Below are 22543 nucleotides of genomic sequence, written 5' to 3' on the forward strand. Positions count from 1 at the left end.
AACTTGCAAATTGTGTAAAATACAAGTTACAACTCCATAACCCAGCAATTATCCAGAACATCCTATAGCAACCGAAAAACATGTCAAAACCAATCGAACACCTTAGCAATTGCATAGCAACGCCCTGGCATTAGGGCGACAACACCACATATAGTTAATCTGCCTCATTTAGTGCACCAAACTAGACACTATTAGGTTTGCCTGAAACTTGCACTACAGCATTCACAATCACGTGCTTCTTCCTCAGAGATTAGACGGAAGTTGTGGCTTACATAGACGTCAAAACAAAAAGCATATAGCCTAAATTTACCTGGATTTTTACTATATTCGAATACTATCTTATCAACACCCTGGTAAAGAAACTGGTAAAAAGCCATATCACTGACTTACTGCCATCTACTGGTGTAACGATATAACCTGCAGAAAGTGACACTAAACAAATCAGTGAACAAATCTTTTTTTCCACACAAACAGATTCATATCAGTAAAATTAGAAGAAGAAGAAAAAAAACAGTCAGTAGGCTACTACAGTAAATAAATCAGTGTTTCATATTTAAGCACTATAGTATAGAGAGCTAAGAAGTCTCTAAACATTGTTTGCATGAAGTGGAAAGTGGTCTTGTGGGCGGAAGATATGAGCTGTAACCACAATGAATGCTGGTGATGTTCTTCTGCGTTTGCACATACTTACAAACCTCTCACGAACCTTCTTCTGTCCACAATGCCAATAATGTTGTTGTGTTAGCAACACAAATACATCTGATGCCATTTTTTAAATATTTTTTGGTGTGTCAAATATAGCATTTCTATATTACAACCTACGAATAATTATGATTCAAATATGAATCTCTCGGACTAAAGTGTGAATCGTATTTTTAGAACATGAGAAAAAGATATTTAAAGGGATAGTTCACTTTAAAATTAAAATTCTGTCATCATTTACTCACCCTCAAGTTGTTTCAAACCTGTATTAATTTATTTCTTCTGCTGAACACAAAGAAAGATATTTTGAAGAATGTCAGTAACCAAACAGTAGTCTGTACCCATTGACTTACATAGTAGGAAAAAAAAATACTATGGAAGTCAATGGGTACAGACTACTGTTTGGTTACTGACATTCTTCAAAATATCTTTCTTTGTGTTCAGCAGAAGAAATAAATTAATACAGGTTTGAAACAACTTGAGGGTGAGTAAATGATGACAGAATTTTAATTTTAAAGTGAACTATCCCTTTAAAAAAGAGCATATAGCAAACTATATTTAAACAACCAAGATGCTAAGTAAAAACCAATGTGTTTTGGACTTCAGAAAGGAAGTGATGTCCATTTTAGTCAACTCTGCTACTTCCTCATAACAGGCTGAACCTTCAGCACATGCTCTGTTTGTGAACTGAAACCACAGTTACAGCCACTTTTCTAAGATGCTCACATATTGTTTAATCTTGCTCTTCATTTTTGTGGAAGGTAAGATTGCTATTTATATCTAATTTTTTTTGAAATTTGTTAATCTTTTTAGAGGTTGTCATGTCAACTGTCAAATGGTTGTTAATGGCTGTCACCAGCTCAAACTATCCAGTATCAATTTTACTGATATAGGCTACGCCTAAAAACATAGGCCTATTATTGCATACTGGTTAATTTTAAATCACTGAATAAAACTTCTTGGATCATTATAAAGAAGTTAATGGGTCAATAATGAACAGAAACAGATCAAAAAAACAACAACAAAAAAACATGTCATATCACTATGCTAATCAGTTAAATATACTCAATATTACATTTTTAAGGAATTCAGGTCTGTGGGTAAGATATTGAATCTGTTTCAGGAGTGTCTGTTGCTGGTACTGATGAAGTGAAGTCAGTGTCAGTGACTGAGGGAGATTCTGTCACTCTAAACACTGATGTTACTGAAATACAGAGAGATGATCAGATACTGTGGATGTTTGGACCTGAAGACACTCGAATAGCTGAAATATTTAACCAGAATATCAAATTATTCAATATTGAGAGATTCAGTGAGACACTCCAGATGGAGAATCAAACTGGATCTCTGACCATCAGAAACATCAGATCTGAACACGCTGGACTTTATAAACTACAGATTCTCAGCAACAAAGGGACTTCATACAAGAGATTCAATGTTACCGTCTACAGTAAGTAAATTTAAGTGTTTCATTTTATTTATGTAAATGTGAGTCAGACAGACTTAACTGCTGATCACATGAAACCTGATTCAGAACATTTAAAACAAAAATGTCCACTGCCTATTAGTTTACATTAGTTAAAATTAGTTTACCAAACAGTTCATATTTGTCTAATTGGCGGCACGGTGGCTCAGGGGGTTCAAGCCGTGGCTGAGCCAGGAGTCATTTCTGTGTGGAATTGGCATGTTCTTGTTTGCTCTGATTTAGATATTCACAATATAAAATTGGAGTGAATGTTAGTGTCCACTCTTAGTGCTGGGTTGCATCAGAAAGGGTATCCGGCGTAAAATATGTGTGGATAATTCCAATGAAGCGGACCCTGCAAATGAGTAGGAGGACTAACGTATATATATTAATTACAGATAAAATTGACATTTACTGTTATTAATGTTATTTTTGTTTTCCAGCTCCTCTACCTGTTCCTGTCATCTACTATGCATCTTCATCATCAGAGTCCAGATGTTCACTGCTGTGTTCAGTGTTGAATGTGAGTCATGTGACTCTCTCCTGGTACGCAGGAATCAGTGTATTGTCCAGCATCAGTGTGTCTGATCTCAGCATCAGTCTCTCTCTACCTCTGGAGATTCAGTGTCTGGATGATTCATACAGCTGTGTGCTCAACAATCCCATCAGCAACCAGACCACACATCTGGATATCACACAACTCTGTCACATATGTACAGGTACGGCAGCAGCAACATTTTCAACATATTTTCTTTATAAATGTGACTGAAAGGATTGACCATTTTCTCTTTCTTTATTACAGAGACTTCATTTAGTTTTATATTAATTATAACAGTAGTTTGTGTGACGCTACTGTTAATTTCTGCGTGTGTGTTTTACTGTTGCTGCAAGAAATGCAACCGAGAAAAACCAGAGGGCAAGTATTACTATATTACTAACTGACAAGACAAAAACAAAAACAAAATTTTTATGCAAATTGGTTTTACAACTTGAGCCTAAATTGAATGTTGAACATTTTTGATAGTTCTACAATTAAAATTATGCTTATTATAGAATAGAAAATATATCAGTGTGAAATGTCACCTGATGAAATATCACATATTAATGTTAAAAACACTGAAAATCTCCATGTGTGTGTGTGTTTGTAGATCAGGAAAGCATGTCAGAATACACAGAGATCATCTACCGTCTGCAGATCTGACACCAGTCACTGATCATCACTCCTCATTAATATTCATATAACAGTAATGTGAAATTTAAAAACAGAGATGGACAGTCACACTGGATCTCTGACCATCAGAAACATCAGATTCATTCAATGTTACTGTTTATATTGATTCAATATGCTTTAAAGATGTTTAACATATTTACTAAATTAAAATATATAAAATGAATTGGAAAATCCAAAACAAGTATTGTTATTTTATTTTGCATTTAATACCCTCTTTTTATATAATTTAGTGTGCATTTATATATCATACATTACTATAATTTATATTATGTTTGATTGCCTTTTTATTATTGTATTATGTTTCAACTAGTGTTTGCTTTATATCAGGGCCCGTATCCCTAAAGATTCTGAGAATCCTCTCAGAGAGCTCCTAACTTAACCTAAAAATTCCTTGCCAGGAGTTTTAGCTTAGAAGTGATTCCAGAACATTTTCAGTGAACTCTGAGCAAGGAATGGATGGAAAATCCTATCTTAGTGAGGAGGTGTGGTTGACCCCGTTGCTAGGTATGAGTCATCATTTCAAAAGCCGTGATTGGTTGATCCTACAAGTTTGATGAAAATGAACTTTTGGTGATAATGAGCAAAGGATGTACCCTCAAATCAATAAACATAATTATACACTCTAATCTTATGCAGACTGTAATTGTAAATAATATTTCACATTCAAGAAAATATCTGGAAAATGAATAGTAAGCTGTAGGGGTTATAGCCTATAACATTAGAATCTAAAATATGTGAAAACCTAAGCTCATTACACCCTGTTCAAATAATGATTCGTGTCTTATTTGCTCATATTAATATCCTAGCTGGCATATTTTGTACTTTCACTCCCATATGGACCCCATTGAAAACAAGATGGCCTATCTCAAGGGGCTGTCCTTAATGAAGTAGAAATTGCAACGTTACAACTCAGTGTGGTCTTAACGAGGGTCCACGGCTCAGCTTTTATCAATGTCTGTGATTGTCCAGTGTTTGCAGGACATCTCTCCTGCCTCTGTTGGCCATTTTGTGCAGCTGCTTAGGGGAACTCCTAAGCCACTAAAAGTCCTCTTCCCTGCTCTTAGCAGATCTCGCCTTAGGAGCCCTTTTAAGCACTAGGAATCTTGAGGAATAGCTTTTATATTAACTGGGATTTTCGTGTCACTTTTAGGGGAAATTCTAAGAAAACGTCATGACTCTGAGAATTTTCTTAGAATTTGGCCGCTAGGAGCCACTTTTTGCACAAAAATTCTTTAGGGATACGGGCCCTGATGTTTATGTATCATCCTTGGTTTAATTATTTTCTTGTTTAGTAGTTCCCTCACCGCCTGATGAGGGGAGATATATGTATTAACACAGGACACGGAGCTGCTGCTGCTTCAATCATGAGAGTGTTTTTTTATTTTTATTTTACAACCATTCAAAACGGTTCAAACACAATTCCACATGTCAATAAATGACAGAGCATCACTTCGAGAAATCACAATATAAACACGAAGTACATATTTACTAGGGGTGGGGAAAAAAATCGATTCTTAGATGCATCGCGATGCGGACGTGGACGATTCTGAATCGATTCACAAATGCCAAAAATCGATTTTCAAAAAAAAAAAAAAAAAAAAACTTTAAAAAAAGTTTTTTTTGTTGTTGTTGTTGTTGAAAATCGATAATAACGTAATATTGACGGAACGCAAAAGACGGAACTCTGAAGCGTGGAAACAATATTGTCAAAGCTTCCACCCGGCTCGGAAAGGGCAAAGCGCATTACATAATCAATAGCAACTTTTATTGCCAAGGATTTGTATCCAGTCGTTGAGAACCAGGGCTTCCGCGCTATGTTGCACACTTTGGAGCCGAGATACAACGTCCCATCTCGGAGATATTTTACAGACACAGCGATCCCCACACTCTACAACAAGACCAAAACCGAAGTCATGGAATCACTGAAGAAAGCGGGTAGGGTAGCTGTAACATGTGATGCGTGGACATCCGTATTTTATGTTAATAGAGATTCAGAATATGTTGAAGTTTGTTATAATTTGTTATTGTTGTGATTTTTACTGTAGTGAATTTACTGTTGTGAAATGGAAAATCAATAATCGAGAATCGTTAATAATCGAAAATCGACTGTAATCGAATCGGGACTTCAATAATCGTAATCGAATCGAATCGGGAAATCAGACAGATTAATCACCCCTAATATTTACAGTCTTTCATTGACGACTGTGTCCACAAATTAAACATATATAGGCTACTATAAAATAATATCAAATTATAACATAATATATACATATATGACATTTTCCATGTTTATGAACCCTGACACTGTGTTCATCTGTCAGCAAAAATAACTATTTCTAATCAGAGGTGGAAAGTCCAGGTTCAGAAAGTAAAAGTCCTCCTCAGTATTTTGTTCCAATCACCTGGATTTGCTAATTAGCACAGTTTTTCAGCCAGGAGATATAACTGATTAGTGAAATCAGCTGACTGAGTTCATGGGGAATAAACATATGGCAGGACTTTTACTTTCTGACCCCTGGACTTTCCACCTCTGTTTCTAATACATTTTTAGTACAAACACACACGCACTCATGTTCATAGTCACTGCAAACTCACAACCTGCAATCATTGCATAATCCCTAACTCACCTATCTCAATACCTTTATTTGAGATTTGAGAGCAATGTACGGTGTAAAGATGTAAAGTTTCAGAATTCAGATACTAAATAAAAATAAAAACGGGGAAATAGGTCACCCCTGTCTAATGCCTCTTTGGATAACGAAACGAGAGGATGTACCGCCCGATAAAGAAACACTACTTGAGATATTATTATTAAAATGTGTGGATCATATTTGTAAAAGTTGGGCCAAAACCAAATTGACGTAAAGCTGAAATTGTGCTCCACGGTGTCAAAAGACTTAAAACAGCGACTTAAAAAAAAGTATTTTTAAGACTTAAATATCTAAAAACAAGATAAGAGCTTCGAAGCTATGGTTTTTAATCACGAGCACTATCTTATCAATACCCTGGTAAAGAAACGGGCAAAAAGCCAATTGCTCTGACTTACTGCCACGATATGACATGTAGAAAGTGACATTAAACGAGTCACTGAACAAATCTTTTTGATGAACAAATTCAAAAGATTCGTGTCATTGAAATTAATCAAACTCCTCAGTATTACAGTAATGAAATCAGTGGATCCTGTAAGTACTATAGACAGAGCTTAGAGGTCTCTATTGCATGGAGTGGAAAGTGGTATTGTGAACGGAAGGTATAAGAGAGCTGTAACCACAATGCTGGTGATGTTCTTCGGCCTTTGCACGCACTTACAAACGTCTCACGAATAAACCTCAACCCAAAATACCAACATTGATGTTGTTTTGCTTAGCAACAAAAATTCATCTGATGCCTTTTTCACACTTTTTGAATTCAAATAATAAAATAAATAACTTAGACTAAACTGCATGAGAAAGGTTTTCAAAAAGAGCACCAGTAACCTGATGAGACGGACATGTAAACATGTAGGTTATTGGTACATGGAACTATATTTAAACAACCAAGAAGATGCTAAAAAACAATGTGTTTTGGACTTCAGAAAGAAACTGAAGTTCATTTTGGTCAACTCTGCTACTTCCTCATAACAGTGAGCGTTGGCTGAATCTTCAGCACATGCTCTGTTTGTGAAGTGAAACCACAGTAACACAGCCACTTTTCTAAGATGCTCACATACATGTGCTGTTTACTCTTGCTCTTCATTTGTGTGGAAGGTAAGATGCGTATTGCTACTTATTTATTTGATTCGTCATTTTCTAATATTTTTTTTTTAGATTTGTTAATCTTTTTAGAGGTTGCCAAGCATCAATTAGCATTGATAGCTGTCACCACATAAAATTATTCAATATTAATTTTACAGATTTGTGCCATAATATAATATTGCATACTGGTTAATTTGAAATCACTGAATAAAACTCATCAGATCGTTATAGAGAATAACGGGCCAACAATGAACAGCGGAAAAAGACATTGAAAGAAACCATATCCTGTCATATCACTGTGCTAAACTGTTAAATTGCAAATAAGCTCAATATTAACATTTTAAGGGTTAACTTCCAGATCTGTGGGTTCAGATAAATATATAATTCAATGTGTTTAGGTGTGTATGGCGCGGGTACAGAAGAAGTGAAGTCAGTATCAGTGACTGAGGGAGATTCTGTCACTCTAAACACTGATGTTAAAGTACAGAAAGATGATCATATACTGTGGATGTTTGGACCCAATGACACTCGTATTGCTGAAATACACAGACAAAACATCTATATAGATGGCACTGATATGATATTTGAGAAAATACTCCAGATAGACAATCAAACTGGATCTCTGGCCATCAGAAACATCAGAACTGAACACACTGGACTTTATAAACTAACCGTCATCAGCAGAGGAGCTTCATACAAGAGATTCAATGTTACTGTCTATGGTGAGCAAATTGAAGTGTTTCATATTATTAATGTATATCTACGTCAGACTTACTACCTATGATCAAATTAAACTTATGGTGAAATTTAAAGGTAGGGTATAGGCACTGTTTTCGTAAGTACTTTTAGTTATACAGGTTGAAACTCCCTTCCCATCCTGATAACAATCAAAAATAGAAGTGGTCTAAATTTTAAAATAATAATGTACATATCTATCTACATAGCCTATCTTCTGTGGATTTTTTCAGAATAAAAAAAAGTTTATTCAAATGCAATAATAGGATGTCCTACCTGCCTGTCAACACTGTCAATGCTGAAATGAATCAGCAGAAGTGGTACAAATTGTTTATTAATATTGTAATGTTATGTGCTTTGAGACACGAGGTAATTTAACGCCGTGTCTCGTGACGCTTTGCTGACTCTCTGGCTGTGTGTGTTCGTGTGTTTTGAAGGAGGTGTGGCTTTGGAGAGCGCTATTACAGAGATAGTTCACTCAAAAATGAAAATTATGTCATTCATTTCTCACCCTCATGTCGTTTCAAACATGTAAGACTTTCGTTCATCTTCAGAACAAATTTTTTTTTTTTTGATGAAATCTGAGAGCTTTCTGTCCCTCCATTGACAGCTATGCAACTACCACTTTGACGCTTCAAAAAATTAGTAAAGAGATCGTAAAACTAATCCATATGAATTGAGCAATTTAGTCCAGATTTTCTGAAGAGACATGATCGCTTTAACGCTTTAACTCAATATCAATATGAAAAGATTTAATTCAGGCTTTTGTTCACATATTCATATTCATCAACTCACACATCAGTTGTGGTAAATGGAAGCTCAATCATGTTTGCTTGACGTGTGAGAAGCAATGAGGTTCATTCTCGTGTTATGCAGCATGTTTGAGCTTACGCAAGAATGAGGTTTGTTCTCGCGCGTCAAGCAGGTTCGGTTGATCTTCTGTCTGTTCGCTGATCAATGCTTAATTGTGAATAAAAGCCTAAATCATATTTTTGTCATATAAAGTGATCGAGTCTCTTCAGAAAATTTGGACTAAACCGCTCAATTCATATGGATTAGTTTTACGATCTATTTATGAACTTTTTGAAGTGTCAAAGTGACATTGTAGCTGTCAATGGAGACACAAAGCTCTCTGATTTCATCAAAAATATATTCATTTGTGTTCTGAAGATTAATGAAAGTCTTACAGGTTTGGAACAATATGAGGGTAAGTAATTAATTACATAATTTTCATTTTTGGATGAACTAACCCTTTAAGGGCTCTCAAGCTTTCAAAGCTTACTTGCTGCTAGCCTCTCAAAAATGTCCTACACTACCCTTAAGGCAAAACATGGCCACCGCTTATTAGTTTACAATAGTATTCAATATTCTTTCGTTTATCACAGATCAAATGGACATTTACGATTAACTAATGTTATTTTTGTTTTCCAGCTCCTCTGCCTGGTCCTGTCATCACCAGAGACTATTCATCATCATCATCATCGGAGTCCAGATGTTCACTGCTGTGTTCAGTGTTGAATGTGAGTGATGTGACTCTCTCCTGGTACGCAGGAATCAGTGTATTGTCCAGCATCAGTGTGTCTGATCTCAACATCAGTCTCTCTCTACCTCTGGAGGTGGAATATCAGGATAAAAACACATACAGCTGTGTGATCAACAATCCCATCAGCAACCAGACCAAACATCTGGACAACATCACTCAGCTTTGTTCAGGTTTGCCTGCAGTTGATATAAGTGTTTACTTTTTTCCCAGTAATATTTTAAAATGTATTCAGAGGAACATTTTTCATCTTCTTTATCAGATAACTTTCACCAGCATGCATTTAATAGGAAGACTCCTCATGAGCTGATATTAGTGTTTTCTTTCCACAGAAGCGGTCCAGTCATATGTTCATTCTGAGAGTGTGATTCCTTCACTGATGTATGCTGTGCTGGGCATGACTGCTGTCGCTCTACTTTTTTTTCATGTCAGATCCAGACAGGTTGACAAACGTACAAGTCCATTAGCGCACAGTGAGAGGAAATGAGTGCTTTTTAATTCATTACCAGAACAACAGTATTGTGAGACTGACAAAGCCAAAGACTTGATAGACTGTGAGCCAATTGGGTGGAGCTTGACGTCAAGTCCAGCTCCCCCTTGTTGGATGTAATGGGTGAAGCTAGACAATCCAACAACACACTAACCCTACCCATAATCCCAAGTGGTGCTCACTGCAGAGTCAAGGGTGCTTCTCAATATCCCTCGTCGTCTCCTCCTGAACCAGATAATCAAGGTCTTACTAGGCATACTAGAAACTTCCAGGTAAGTGTGTTGAGGCAGGCAGGAGCTAAACTCTGCGGGACAGTGGCCCTCCAGGACTGAGTTTGGACACCCCTGGGTTAGAGTGTGGTCGGATATTCTAGCTTCACCCATTAGGCTCAAATTACATTCATTCTTGACGTGAATTACATTCACTCTACATTCACTCAGGAGCTGGACGTAAGCTCCTCCCATTTGTTTTGCAATGAGCAGCTTCTCTAGCAAGGGGGAGCTAGACGTAAGCTCTGCGTATTACTAGACGCCATATACTATTGGGGATGTGAGCACCACATGAAAGACTTTACAAGCAGCAATTATAACACAATAGTTTGGAAAGTATTGCTACATAAAGTGTTATCAACGTGTAAATCTGAAATATTTTTTACTTCTGTAAAATCATTTATAAAAATAGGCTAATTATGTTTTGCTTGTGTTAAATAAAGTTTTTTTTAAAATAATGTTTCTTTTGAATACTCTATTTAAGGTGTAAGGTAAATTGTATTTATGGTTTACATATTAGGGTCTATGAAAAAAAACTTTTGTTTGCAAAATGACAGTAAGCATATTCGCTGTCACAATGGGACTCGAACTTTCAACCTAGATTCTCTAGTGTGTTTAATTTTCAAACCAAGCTATAACAAAGATGACCATATTTTTTATTATTTGAATTGTGCGTATAGATTTTGCTTGCATTTTACTGTGTTCAAAACAACGTCACTGGCGGTAGGCTACTGTACTCATTACACATTTACCCACTACTACAGAAGTGTGGCCACTAGGTGGCAGTAACTTGTAATTGTTCAAGAGTTCCCCTGTAAAAAGAAAATGCAAGCAATTCATCTAAATGTACAAATGCACTGTAGCCTACATAAGATTACACACCTCAAGGAGTACAGTCTACAGTAACATATGCACATGCTGAAGAACTACTAGTGCTTTAATTTGAGATTATGACTAGATCTCGTCATTAAAATGCAGAGACCACACCTTTATTTCCTAAAAAAACAAAAACAGAAGTTCTAGGAGTTGTTAGATAAATATAATGTTTTCCCTCAAGACTTTGCATAGAAATGAACAAATTTGGAAATGCAGCATACTTGTACAATAAAACTGTTTATTAAATTAAGTGCAACATATCCCCATAACTTTAAAATACTGCAAATATAAAGAGGCATGCCAGACTTTAGCCTGCGTGTGAAATGATAGTGAAATGAAATGATGGGACATGTAATGACTTGCTGAGCTATGATACAGGACAGATAGGTAATAATTACTGCAAATACAGCAAGGGTTGGGTTTTTCCTGCTTAGAGAATTACTAGACGGCCGCATCCGTAAAAGTTTGTGCCGCCTCCGGTATCCAATTTATTTATAGGCCTGTTTAACCAAAGCTAATTTGGGTTGGTTTCTCCCATCCCCATTTTACGGCCCTGACGAGAACGTCGGTCTCCTCGGCTGTGAACCGCTCCTGGTGTGCGCCTGGCAAATCCGCCATTATAATAGCAATCCGCCATGGAACAAGCGCGCATGCTCTTAAAGGAAATGTGAGAGGACGCTCTGATTGGTTTATTTCACGTTACGCCCAAACCACACCTATGAATAATGAAGCTACTTCAGACCAACACATTTTAGATTTGCGTCGGGCACAAGAGTCATTTATCCCGCCGGTATAATAGCAACAGCGCCCGGGATCTGCCCACAAAGTTACTTGCGTTTCGCGTTTGATACTTGCGTTTCAGATCGTTAAAATAGGGCCCAAAATGTTATGTAAATGTGAATGTTGAGTACCTAAATTATTATAATTTTTATTTTATTTTAACATTTTTGGTCAATGGGTTTAAAGTAAGGTTTAGCTTGTTTTTGTACTCACTATGACTCTTGCGGTGCTAGCAAACATGTGTTCGTTAGAGGAATATTTGCATATACAAAACATAACATCAGTCAAATTCATTCAGTTGAGCTCTTCGATCTTCCTCTTCTGGGTCAGACTGACTAGTTATTTCACCAAAGATATGATAAAAACTACTATATGGATGTCATTCTGAATTCTTCTTCTCAACCCACTGTTTTAAAGCTGACAAATCCAGACAAAAGCATTCTGTTGAAATACATCAGTGTCTCATGTGATGATGCTGGAGTATATCGTTTCCTCTGTCTCATTAGCTTTCTGCAAGACAAATGCGACAAACTATGAAACTCTTCAGGTGAACATCTGTGAGATTAACACACATTAAAAATAGCAAGAAACAGCACAGAGATGGTGAATCAGAGCATGCAGTCCAAAAACCAGACAAAAAACAAATCCCTGAACAAGCTCTAGCAGGCATACGAGACATGTCATTAAGTTAAAGACATTAATTTCAACATGACAACAACAAAAAAAAGCCAAGTATCTGTCACTGTGGTGTTTTTACATGCAGAGAAGAAAATATCTATGGCCTCATGTTTCCCCATTAAAGTTCAAATTAAATGTGTTAAATATTTTGTTTATTAAATAATTACACTCCTAACAGTATTACAGTGTAATCTCCTATATAAAACATTTTAAGAAATAGAGACAATTTTAGACAAACGTGGGTCTGTTCCTCACAAAGATATTGTATTGACGTTAAAAGACTTGGACTATCAAAAAATTATATACTTTTAGGGTGTTTTTTTTGTTGCCAGTTTACAGCTTGACAGCACCCATTCTCAGTCACTTTAATTAAACTGAAATGAGTAACCTGGATACTTTTTGAAAATGATCATATTTGTTCGACAGGCGGAAGTCAAACTGGTTTGGAATGACATGAAGGTGAATAAATGATGATTTTTATGTTTTGGGTGGACTAAACCTTTAAGCATCCAATTTCTTGGTCAAATATCAGGATGGACATGCAAACAGATGTTGTTTCATGAAAATCATACCTTGTTTTGTCCATTTTGTTGAAAAAATCCTGTTTCAGCATATTGTACTTCGTCTTCTTCTGACTGAGCTGTCTCTACTGTATGTGTACATGGTTCAAAACAATTTCTTAAAGAGTTAGGGTAGGAGACGGTTAATTTCTCAATTTTTAATATAAACTATAAACACTTCATGCAAAAACGTTAATACAATTCTTACTGCTATAGAATCTGAAGGAAAATCAAACCTTTTTGTGCCGTTCTTTTGTGTTTCCTGTAGAGAAAGTACATCAAACCAGCGAGTGCAAGTAGAAGTGCAGCAGAAATACATGCAGCCAGGACTTCACGTCCACTTGGAGATTCTAAAACAGAAAGGGGTCATTAACTTAACTCATATCATACCAATGCCATTTGGACAGAAGCAGAACATGTTTAATCTGTGATATTTGATGAAACTCAAAAAAATTACTAAAAATTAGTAATTAGTAATTAGACACTAATTACTATTGATTTACCTTTGTTAAATGCACATGTGTGACAGAGTTGAGTGATGTTGTCCAGATGTGTGGTCTGGTTGCTGATGGGATTGTTGATCACACAGCTGTAAGTGTTGTTATCCTGATATTCCACCTCCAGAGGTAGAGAGAGACTGATGCTGAGATCAGACACACTGATGCTGGACAATACACTGATTCCTACGTACCAGGAGAGAGTCACATGACCCACATTCACCACTGAACACACCAGTGAACATGATGATGATGATGATGATGATGAACAGTTTGAAGGGTCTCTGATTATGACGGGAATGGGAAGAGGAGCTGGAAAACAAAAATAACATTAGTAACCGTAAATGTCAATTTGTTCTGTAATTAAAGTAATGTATACTAGAAACTAATGTAAACTAATAGGTAGTTGACATTTTTGTTTTAAATGTCCTCAGTAATGTTTAATTTGATCATAGGTAGTAAGTCTGACTCAGATATACATTTATAATATGCAACACTTCAATTTGCTCACCATAGACAGTAACATTGAATCTCTTGTATGAAGTTTCTCTGATGTTGCTGATGACGGTTAGTTTATAAAGTCCAGTGTGTTCAGTTCTGGTGTTTCTGAGGGTCAGAGATCCAGTTTGATTGTCCATCTGGAGTATTTTCTCAAATATCATATCAGTGTCATCTATATAGATGTTCTGTCTGTGAATTTCAGCTATTCGAGTCTCTTTAAGTCCAAACGTCCACAGTATCTGTTCATCTTTCTGTACTTTAACATCAGTGTTTAGAGTGACAGAATCTCCCTCAGTCACTGACTTCACTTCTTCTGTACCCGCGCCAAACACTCCTAAAACACAAATAGGAGAAACTCAGGGGTATTTTTAATAACATAATTTACAGACGTACTGGAGAGCGGGCACAACCTAACACTTTTTTACTTTCTCAGTTCGTGTAAATTCACTTAGGATTCAGATTATTTATTTTTTCCATCATTAATTTCACACGTCTAGTACAATTATGTGGTTTTGTTTCATTAATACAGCAGTGTATACTTTTTCTTGATTTACCCCTAAAGAATAGAAGAGAAATGTGACAACATGCCCCATAGGTTGGTCATGTTGTAACATGACCATATGAAAAATTAAAATATAAAGACAAAAAAAAAATATATATAGCCTACACAAGACAAAGTAAGATACTTTGTCAATAAAATACAGTTATTAGCCTAACTTTTTTAATCCATTAAAACTCTAAAAGCTTCAATGGCTATCTTAAGGTCATTTGAGACTGTTGCAGAGAAAGAAAATTAAACAAGAAATTGGATACATGTCGGTTACAAATAACAATAATATACCTTTCAATCCTTGCAGGAACAGGTAAAAGCAAGCTAATCTGCCAACAGTATTCCTCAACATTTCGCCGAGCAGATATTTAAACTCCTCATGACGACGTCAACTGACTGATAAAAAGAAGAAAACAGAAAAATCCCACTTTCATAAGAATCTAATCCAAACCGAGCCAAACGATTACGTCCGATTGGCTCAAATCGTTCATTATAAACGCATATCTGGAATAACATCGACTGTGTGTGTGAAGCACTGAACATGAAAACCCCGAAGACCCCGCCCGTTTAGTAGACTACAGCAACAGACGCGTATTTGTTTTTTGGTTTAGCAGCCTAATGAAAAGGCCGTCGAAAAAATAAAATAAAATAATAATTGATCAAATCTTTGTTTCATTTCTGTATTAAGAAAAATATATATTTTCTCTATCTAAATGTGGTATAAGCTCAATTTAATACAGTTGAGATTTTGACAACTACAGTATACCATTACACAAGTAGGCCTATACTAAAACTAAGTTTGTAGTAGGCTAGGTTATTCTAAAATCACATTTTAATTTTCAACAACCCATTTGGTCAACAGAAGCCCTGATATACGTAAAAAATCAAATAATGACTCATCACACCATTGCAGTGTTGCTATCACCAATATTAACAGTTAGTACTGTAACCCAAAAGCTATTGACAAAAATCTCACCTGATCAAAAAGTTAGGCATCCCAATAGGAGCCTTATGATGTCATTTATTTTTTGAGCAACTGAGATGATGCAGAGCAGACTGCAATCTCCATGTAGTTAAGCGGCAGCCATGGAAGCCAATGCTTTTTGCTGTCTCTTTAAATGAGTTTGACTTAAGAATGTTATAGGTTTATTTAAAGTTTGTATACGGCAGTATTAAGGTCAGGCCATCAGAAGCACCTCATCCACCTACACTGGTACCACATGCACACGCCACCATGCATCCATTTCTCAAACTCATTGTTGTGCACAACTTGCACATTCCACTGGTACTAACCACACGTTTAGCACACAACTTATAGGTACAGTACCATGACCTAGATTATGTCAGTGATTACAATACATTTATTGAGGTGATTAAACTGGTTAAACTAGTTGCGCAAATGCAATATATATTCTTTGAATTGTTCAGAAAATGTATTGGACTTTATTTGCCAATTTAAAACAAATTTATAGGTAATTCATGCATGTTTGTGATTAAAGCATGAATGCAAGTGCAGTGCAAGATACAATCTAAATGATAAACCATGTTACAGTCTAATGATCAGTGCGGTTCTCAGCTCTTCTCTGAACCTGAAGCCCCTTCCTCTTCTTTTCCTCTCTGCTACAAAACCCAAAGCGAACTGAGGCCTCTGATCTGACTCAGCCATCAGAGATCTCAATGATGTCTTTGTGATGTTCGCAGAAAAGAAAGATGCAGAAGCTCTCACAGCGGTGCAGTGCGACTCGCAATAGATGATTCTGATAAATATTATAGCAATAATCAACGATGTACAAAAATGATCAGATCGCCACAACCATAAACCTAATTATTATATAGGTTGCAGTGGCTGAAGCGTCGATGAAACCGTGTCTTGCATCACGTTCAGAGTGACCACTTCCTGTTGAGATGCAGGGGGGGAACAAAAAAGGTCAAAGCCAAAACGCAGTGTGCATACAGTCGTCCTTTTTCTCACGAATTAGTCACCCTTCTGTGTTAACTTCAACGTTTGTCATTTACGGACACCAAAAGTTGTGATAGCAAATTATCATCAAAAAAATGTGTGTAGATAGTATTTTAAAATGCAAATGAAATTATTCAATGAAAATTTTCACAAGGTTTTGGATAATTCGAAAAAATTAAAATAAAAAATTAAATTCACTCAAAGTTTACAGTGAGATGAAAGAATAAAAATGGTGAATGATCGAGGGGCTAAAAAAGCAAATAATATACAAAGTGCATTAATAATCATCATGGTCATCACTCTTTTGACAGTTAAGATGTAGTTTAGTGATAGCAGAGCTGTATACTGTAAATATGTTGTGCCGACAGTGTTTTAAGCAGTTTTAAGTCACACGATTCCCTTGTGATGCGTGTTGTAATTCACGTTTTAAAGCGGTTTCTAAATCTCAGGATTGTTTGTCGTTTACAGACAAACGCTAATAGTCTCAGATGGATCTAAAAAAGAGCTGAATTTTGTAAAAACCCCTCGGTTCACACGTTTTTCACACTTTGGGTTCTGGTAGGCCACCGTTTCCTGCAGATCAGAAATATAGTGTTCTATACAGTCCCAGATTTATGCTGAGTAATCGAACGTAATTTAAAAGAAGTTTAAAGAAGTGATCTTTTGCCTTTCAAAATGGCTCTTGTTTATGTTTTGTTTTAGTCATCGTTTTAGACTGGCCAAACTAGCTTCTGTCACTAAACAGACAGGGATGAGCTTCCGTGTTTTGCCACTTAATGTTTTGCCTGCCTTTGTCGAGCCATGGTTGCCAAGTTACCGTTCCCAGGTGGCCAGTGATATCTGATCTCTTTGACTTCTGTTTGCATACTGTGCGATATACCAGGATAACATGAAACACAAAGGACAGTGGGGATTTTTCATTTTGCATTACATGGGCAACAGACCCTCAGCGTCTCCAGAGTTTCCACACCCATTAACCATTTCTAATGATAAACTTCCTCAAGAACTAAAAGCATCCATTACACTCAGAGGATAATGTCTGTTAATGGATGCCTAAGGGAGTGCCAATGCCAATGTTTGTCCTGTAACTCGATCTGTCTCCAGTAAGTGTAGTCTGATTAACATCTTCAAAATCCTCATGATCTGTACGGTTTGGTTTGAGGGGCTTAGAAGCAGGGAATGTTTGTACATAAAAAGCGGGATTCCCTGATGTTTCCAATGATCAGTATCAGTACTATTGTGTAAGCATCACTGATCATGTATTGGAGGAAGGGTTTAGTGATACAATTTTGCTTATTAATCATAGACCAGTTCCTCATTTTAAGACCTTAAAAGTAACCGATAAGTAATCGAACGTAATGTTTATGTGTCGAAACTCCACTGCTGTTTAAAGAAGTGATCTTTTGCCTTTCAAAATGTCCCTTGTTCCTACACCAGTTCCTCATTTTAAGACCTCCTTCTTTCCTTTCAAACTGTCGACTTCCTTTTTCTATAACGGATCTGTCTGTTCTGATGTCATCGATGCTGCTGAATCAAAAATGAAACAGAATATTAGGAAATGTGTGCGAGGTACAGGAGAAACTGCAGATCTGAACGTGCGCATCAATAGGAGTTTTGTATTTTTATCTTGGTCTGTCACCGTTTCACTAACCAAACCGCATCCTGTGTCAGAGGTCTCCGGGCAGACCATGTGAAGTGACAGTGTGTTTCTAAAAAGACCCAACTTCCTCTGACAATGGAGAGCAGTCTACCATGTTTGTCCTTTCCTCTACAAATATTGACTTCAGGTCTCTTGTTCAAAGAAACACACCTGTAACCGAGTGAACAATGAAGTACGTTAAACAGTCAAAAGACTATCACATTTCTTTCTCTACCCTCCCCCTCCTTTTCAGTCTTCCGTGCAATGTTTATCTCCTAAACACAGGGGAAGATGGATCCGGGGAATTTCCATGAAAAAAAAAAAAAGTGCAGCTGCATCATGTGAAACTACAGTAAGTGGCTGAGGCGTTCTGATGCAAGCCATGAAACCTCAAGCTTAAGAAGAAACAGATAAAAGAACAGAAATTCTCAATTTAAAGGGAAAATTCACCCAAATTTTTTTATTCTGTCACCCTTATGTCATTCCAAACATGTATGAGTATCTTTCTTCTGTTGAACAAAAGACGATATTTTGAAGAATGTTGGTAATCAAACAGTTGATGGGTTCCTTTGACTTCCTTAGTAAAGTATGTTCCCTTTCGTTGTCACTTCGAGTTACGTCGAAATGACGACGAATGGGGTTCGCTTAGAAGCCTATCCTCTTCGAATATTAATAAAACGAGCCAATGGCAAGCAAATGCCATGGGTCTGCTGAATTTGCATAGCGTAACTCCGCCCCACTGTGTGGGTATATAAGGAAGTGAGCCGGCAACATGCAGATATGTTTTCGCTTTCGGAGCCAAGAGCATTCTTCACTCCACAAGCCATTCTGAGATCATCTCTCTTCACTCTTCGAGACGAGCTACTCTTCAGAAGTGTTGGTGTGACGGCGAATTCCAGCGAGCTTCATATTGCCTGCCGATCTGCGCAGTGGTCTGCCAGTCGTGTGTCTCTCCCTGGGCGCTTCAACACTGCTGTTTGAGTTTTATCTCTCTAAAAGAGCTGCACGCGGCGCGTCTTTTTAAAGACGGTTCGCCCGTGTGTTTCTGGGTGCGATACACAGATTAAATCAGCTGATGGGCACGGACGCTGTCTGATGTGTTTGGGCAAACGCACAGACAGCGTTCGTGGATGCGTCATGTTCTCATTGCGGGGACATGACCATCGCAATGTAACGATCGAGACTCGATGACCTCCTCGAGAGAGAGTCCCCTCATCCACACCCCGATCTATTCTCTCCGCAAGAGGGAATACTTCGGCTGGTGGCCAGGGTGATCAGAGGCTGCTGTGTGGAACCAACCCGACGATCTATCCTCGGTCCACACGCTCCTCTTCACATTGCAACCCGTGTGGTATCCGGATGAGATCGCTGACCAGTCCCGGCCAGAGGTCGCGGGCTGGTCCAGCATTTCATTCGATGCCCCGGCAGATGAAATCTTGTCTATCGCCGCATCACAAGGTGGGCGTGAGTACGCTGGAGAAGACTCGGCTGTGCTGCCTCCTCCGGGTGTGCCAGCATTGCCCGAGTCTGAACCAGAACTCTGCCATGCTTCCCCGGGCAGTCGCGAGCATTTGGGCTTGTGTGGAACCCTCCGCCATGTCCCAAGTGCTTAAAGCTGATGATTGGTTTTTGGGGACGCACCGGCACACGTCGGCCCGCCCCCAATTCCTTTCTTCCTGGACGTGCATGAAGAGGTCATGAGATTACTCAGCGGCCTCTTCCGCCTTCTCTGCCCTCGATGAGGTCGCGGCCAGTGGGTACACTGGGGTTCCCCCTATGGAGTGTTCTGTGGCAACACAACTGTGTCCCCACAGCGCCTCCACTGGCGTGGCGGCCCTAAGCACCCACCCACCCCAAAGCATGTAGGTTTTTGTCTACTCCGGTGGCAGAGATCTATAGAGCTGCGGGGCTGGCTGCCACCTCACTGCATGCTATGCCCATCCTTCAGGTCTACCAGGCCAGGGGTGCTCATTGCTAATGCACGAGGGTAGGGCTGGTCCAGGGCTCTTGCAAGAGCTGCGTGCCGCCACCGACCTCGCTCTACGGGCGACGAAGGTGACCACACGCTCCCTGGGTCAGGTGATGTCCACATATGTGGTCCAGAGACAAAAACTGGCTTAGTCTGGTTGATATGGGCGAGGCTGAGCGAAGCCGCTTCCTCAACTCCCCATATCCCAGACTGGCCTCCTCGGCGGCGCAGTCGAGGACTCTGCCCAGAGTTCTCGGCTGCCCAGAGCGGACTGAGGCTCTGATCCCGCGGCCAGCTGCTCAGCCGCCGGCTCAGCTGCCTCATTCCGCTCGCCGCCGAGGGCGCCCTCCTGCGACACTCCCTGCCGGCCCTAGCAGCACCCTTCACCCAGGCCGTGCCGTGGAGGTAGTCGCAGGAAGGCGCCCCAGCCCGTACCAGCCCCGCAGCAATGCGGTGCTCCCGTTACGGGCAGCTCAGAGATGGGTTGCAGTTCTTTCTAGGAGGTGGTTGCAGGGCCACTCCTTCCCCCGGTGGAGGGCCGGGGGAAAACCTCTTTTTCCAAAGAACTGTCTCTCCCATCTCTGAGCACACAGAGTTCTCGGACGACAGTGCGCGCCACCCTCGGGTCCCGCCACTCTCGCCCTCCTCTGTCACAGAGTTCTCGGATGACAGTGCGCACGCTCACGGGCCTCGCCACTCTCGTCCCCCTCTGTCGCCAGACCCCTGCCAGAGCACGCCCCTGTGGAACGCTGGTCCTTCCCTGGCCTCCTCTGGCAGGACGCGGCTAATGACCGTGCCCCCACACCGGGCCGCTATGCCACCCACGTCTGGGCCGGTCATTCCGCTTCGCTGCACCCCCGGGGGGACGTCTGTCGTTCGCATGACCCCGCTGGCACAGTCCGTGGGAGCCTGGTTAGAGCTCCCCCCTGTCCCGCTGGCTTGCGCGAACCATCAGGCTCGGCTATGCGATTCAGTTCGCACGGTCTCCTCCCCGCTTCAGGGGAGTCCGCCTTACTATGGTCGGTGGCTATGCCCCTGTCATGAGAGCGGAGGTCGCCACCCTGCTGGCGAAGGGTGCGATCGAGACTGTCCCTCCAGCCGCAATGAGGTCCGGCTTCTACAGCCCTACTTCATTGTCCCCAGGATATCCGGTGGGTTACGGCCAATCCTGGATCTGCGCGTCTTGAACCGTTCCCTTCACAGGCTTCCGTTCAAGAGGCTCATGGCCAAGCGCATTTTCGAATGTGTGCAGCCACAGGATTGGTTTGCAGCGATCGACCTGAAGGACGCCTACTTCATGTCTCCATTTTTTCTCGACACAGACCGTTCTTGCGGTTTGCTTTCGAGGGGCAGGCATACCAGTACGCAGTTCTCCCATTCGGGTTGGCCCTGTCTCCTCGCGTCTTCACGAAGGTCGTCGAGGCAGCCCTTGTGCCGCTACGGCAGCACGGGGTTCGCATCCTGAATTATCCCGATGACTGGCTAATCCTAGCTCACTCTCGGACCAGGGTTGCGAACACAGGGACCTAGTGCTCCGGCACCTAGCCCGTCTGGGCCTTCGGGTCAACTGGGAGAAGAGCAAACTTTGCCCCGTGCAGAGGATCTCTTTTCTCGGTAGGAAATTCGACTCGGTCGCCATGTGCGCGCAGCTTACGAGCGCGCGCGCGCAGTCACTGCTGACTTGCCTGAGACAATCTGAGGGCAAGAGTGCGGTTCCACTGAAACTTTTTCAGAGGCTCCTGGGGCATATGGCATCTGCAGCCGCGGCAACGCCGCTCGGATTGCTTCATATGAGACCGCTTCAGCACTGGCTTTGCGATCGAGTCCCGAGGTGGGCATGGCGTCAGGGCACGTTCCGAGTACCAGTTACTCCGACCTGCCATCAGACCTGTCCCCGTGGACGAATCTCAGCTTTCTCGGGCCGGAGTGCCCTTAGAACGAGTTTCCAGGCATGTTGTTGTCTCAACGGATGTCTCCTCCACGGGCTGGGCCGCCATGTGCAATGGACATGCTGCCGCGGGTTCCTGGACAGGTCCCCACCGCCTATGGCATGTCAATTGCCTCGAGTTGCTGGCAGTACGTCTCGCTCTGCACCGCTTCCGGGCGCTGCTCAAGAACCAGCACGTACTAGTCCCATCAGACAATACCGCGACAGTAGCGTACATCAACCGACAAGGTGGTCTACGCTCCCGCCGTATGTCGCAACTCGCCCGCCACCTCCTCATATGGAGTCAGAAGCATCTGAGGTCGCTTCAAGCCATTTTTATTCCGGGAGACCTGAACTGTGCAGCCGACGAGCTCTCACGGCTTCAGCCTCTTCCGAGAGAATGGAGACTCCATCCCCAGGCGGTCCAGCTGATTGGGATC

General features: G+C 40.2%; 3 protein-coding genes across 3 annotated transcripts; 2 read left to right on the forward strand and 1 right to left on the reverse strand.

Moving 5' to 3' along the window:
- Positions 1-1373: 1373 nt before the first annotated feature.
- On the forward strand, positions 1374-3572 carry LOC306988433 (CD48 antigen-like). The gene is made up of 5 exons (XM_079593435.1): positions 1374-1463; positions 1826-2152; positions 2611-2886; positions 2970-3083; positions 3316-3572. Exons 1-5 carry the CDS (start codon positions 1421-1423, stop codon positions 3366-3368), a joined length of 813 nt encoding a protein of 270 aa, XP_079449561.1. The 5' UTR covers positions 1374-1420; the 3' UTR covers positions 3369-3572.
- A 3485-nt stretch (positions 3573-7057) lies between these two features.
- On the forward strand, positions 7058-10617 carry LOC306988434 (CD48 antigen-like). Its single transcript, XM_079593436.1, has 4 exons — positions 7058-7144; positions 7531-7854; positions 9299-9580; positions 9740-10617. Exons 1-4 carry the CDS (start codon positions 7096-7098, stop codon positions 9892-9894), a joined length of 810 nt encoding a protein of 269 aa, XP_079449562.1. The 5' UTR covers positions 7058-7095; the 3' UTR covers positions 9895-10617.
- A 644-nt stretch (positions 10618-11261) lies between these two features.
- Positions 11262-15160, reverse strand: LOC306988425 (uncharacterized protein). Its single transcript, XM_079593419.1, has 6 exons — positions 14900-15160; positions 14069-14392; positions 13564-13869; positions 13297-13410; positions 13073-13149; positions 11262-12332 (listed from the first exon to the last, which is right to left on the reverse strand). The coding sequence occupies exons 1-6, from the start codon at positions 14958-14960 to the stop codon at positions 12285-12287; spliced, it is 930 nt and encodes a 309-aa protein (XP_079449545.1). The 5' UTR covers positions 14961-15160; the 3' UTR covers positions 11262-12284.
- Positions 15161-22543: the final 7383 nt, after the last annotated feature.

Source organism: Phoxinus phoxinus (genome assembly GCF_949152265.1).
Source record: "Phoxinus phoxinus genome assembly, chromosome: 20".
Taxonomy (NCBI): domain Eukaryota; kingdom Metazoa; phylum Chordata; class Actinopteri; order Cypriniformes; family Leuciscidae; genus Phoxinus; species Phoxinus phoxinus.

Coding starts and splice junctions, on each gene's coding strand:
- LOC306988433 (XM_079593435.1), top strand. CDS start 1,421: ATGCTCACATATTGTTTAATCTTGCTCTTCATTTTTGTGGAAG. Junction 1,464..1,825: donor GCTCTTCATTTTTGTGGAAG/GTAAGATTGCTA, acceptor AATCTGTTTCAG/GAGTGTCTGTTGCTGGTACT. Junction 2,887..2,969: donor ACTCTGTCACATATGTACAG/GTACGGCAGCAG, acceptor TCTTTATTACAG/AGACTTCATTTAGTTTTATA.
- LOC306988434 (XM_079593436.1), top strand. CDS start 7,096: ATGCTCACATACATGTGCTGTTTACTCTTGCTCTTCATTTGTGTGGAA. Junction 7,855..9,298: donor ATTCAATGTTACTGTCTATG/GTGAGCAAATTG, acceptor TTTGTTTTCCAG/CTCCTCTGCCTGGTCCTGTC. Junction 9,581..9,739: donor CATCACTCAGCTTTGTTCAG/GTTTGCCTGCAG, acceptor TTCTTTCCACAG/AAGCGGTCCAGTCATATGTT.
- LOC306988425 (XM_079593419.1), bottom strand. CDS start 14,960: ATGTTGAGGAATACTGTTGGCAGATTAGCTTGCTTTTACCTGTTCCTG. Junction 14,393..14,899: donor GTTCCTGCAAGGATTGAAAG/GTATATTATTGT, acceptor TTTGTGTTTTAG/GAGTGTTTGGCGCGGGTACA. Junction 13,870..14,068: donor ATTCAATGTTACTGTCTATG/GTGAGCAAATTG, acceptor TTTGTTTTCCAG/CTCCTCTTCCCATTCCCGTC.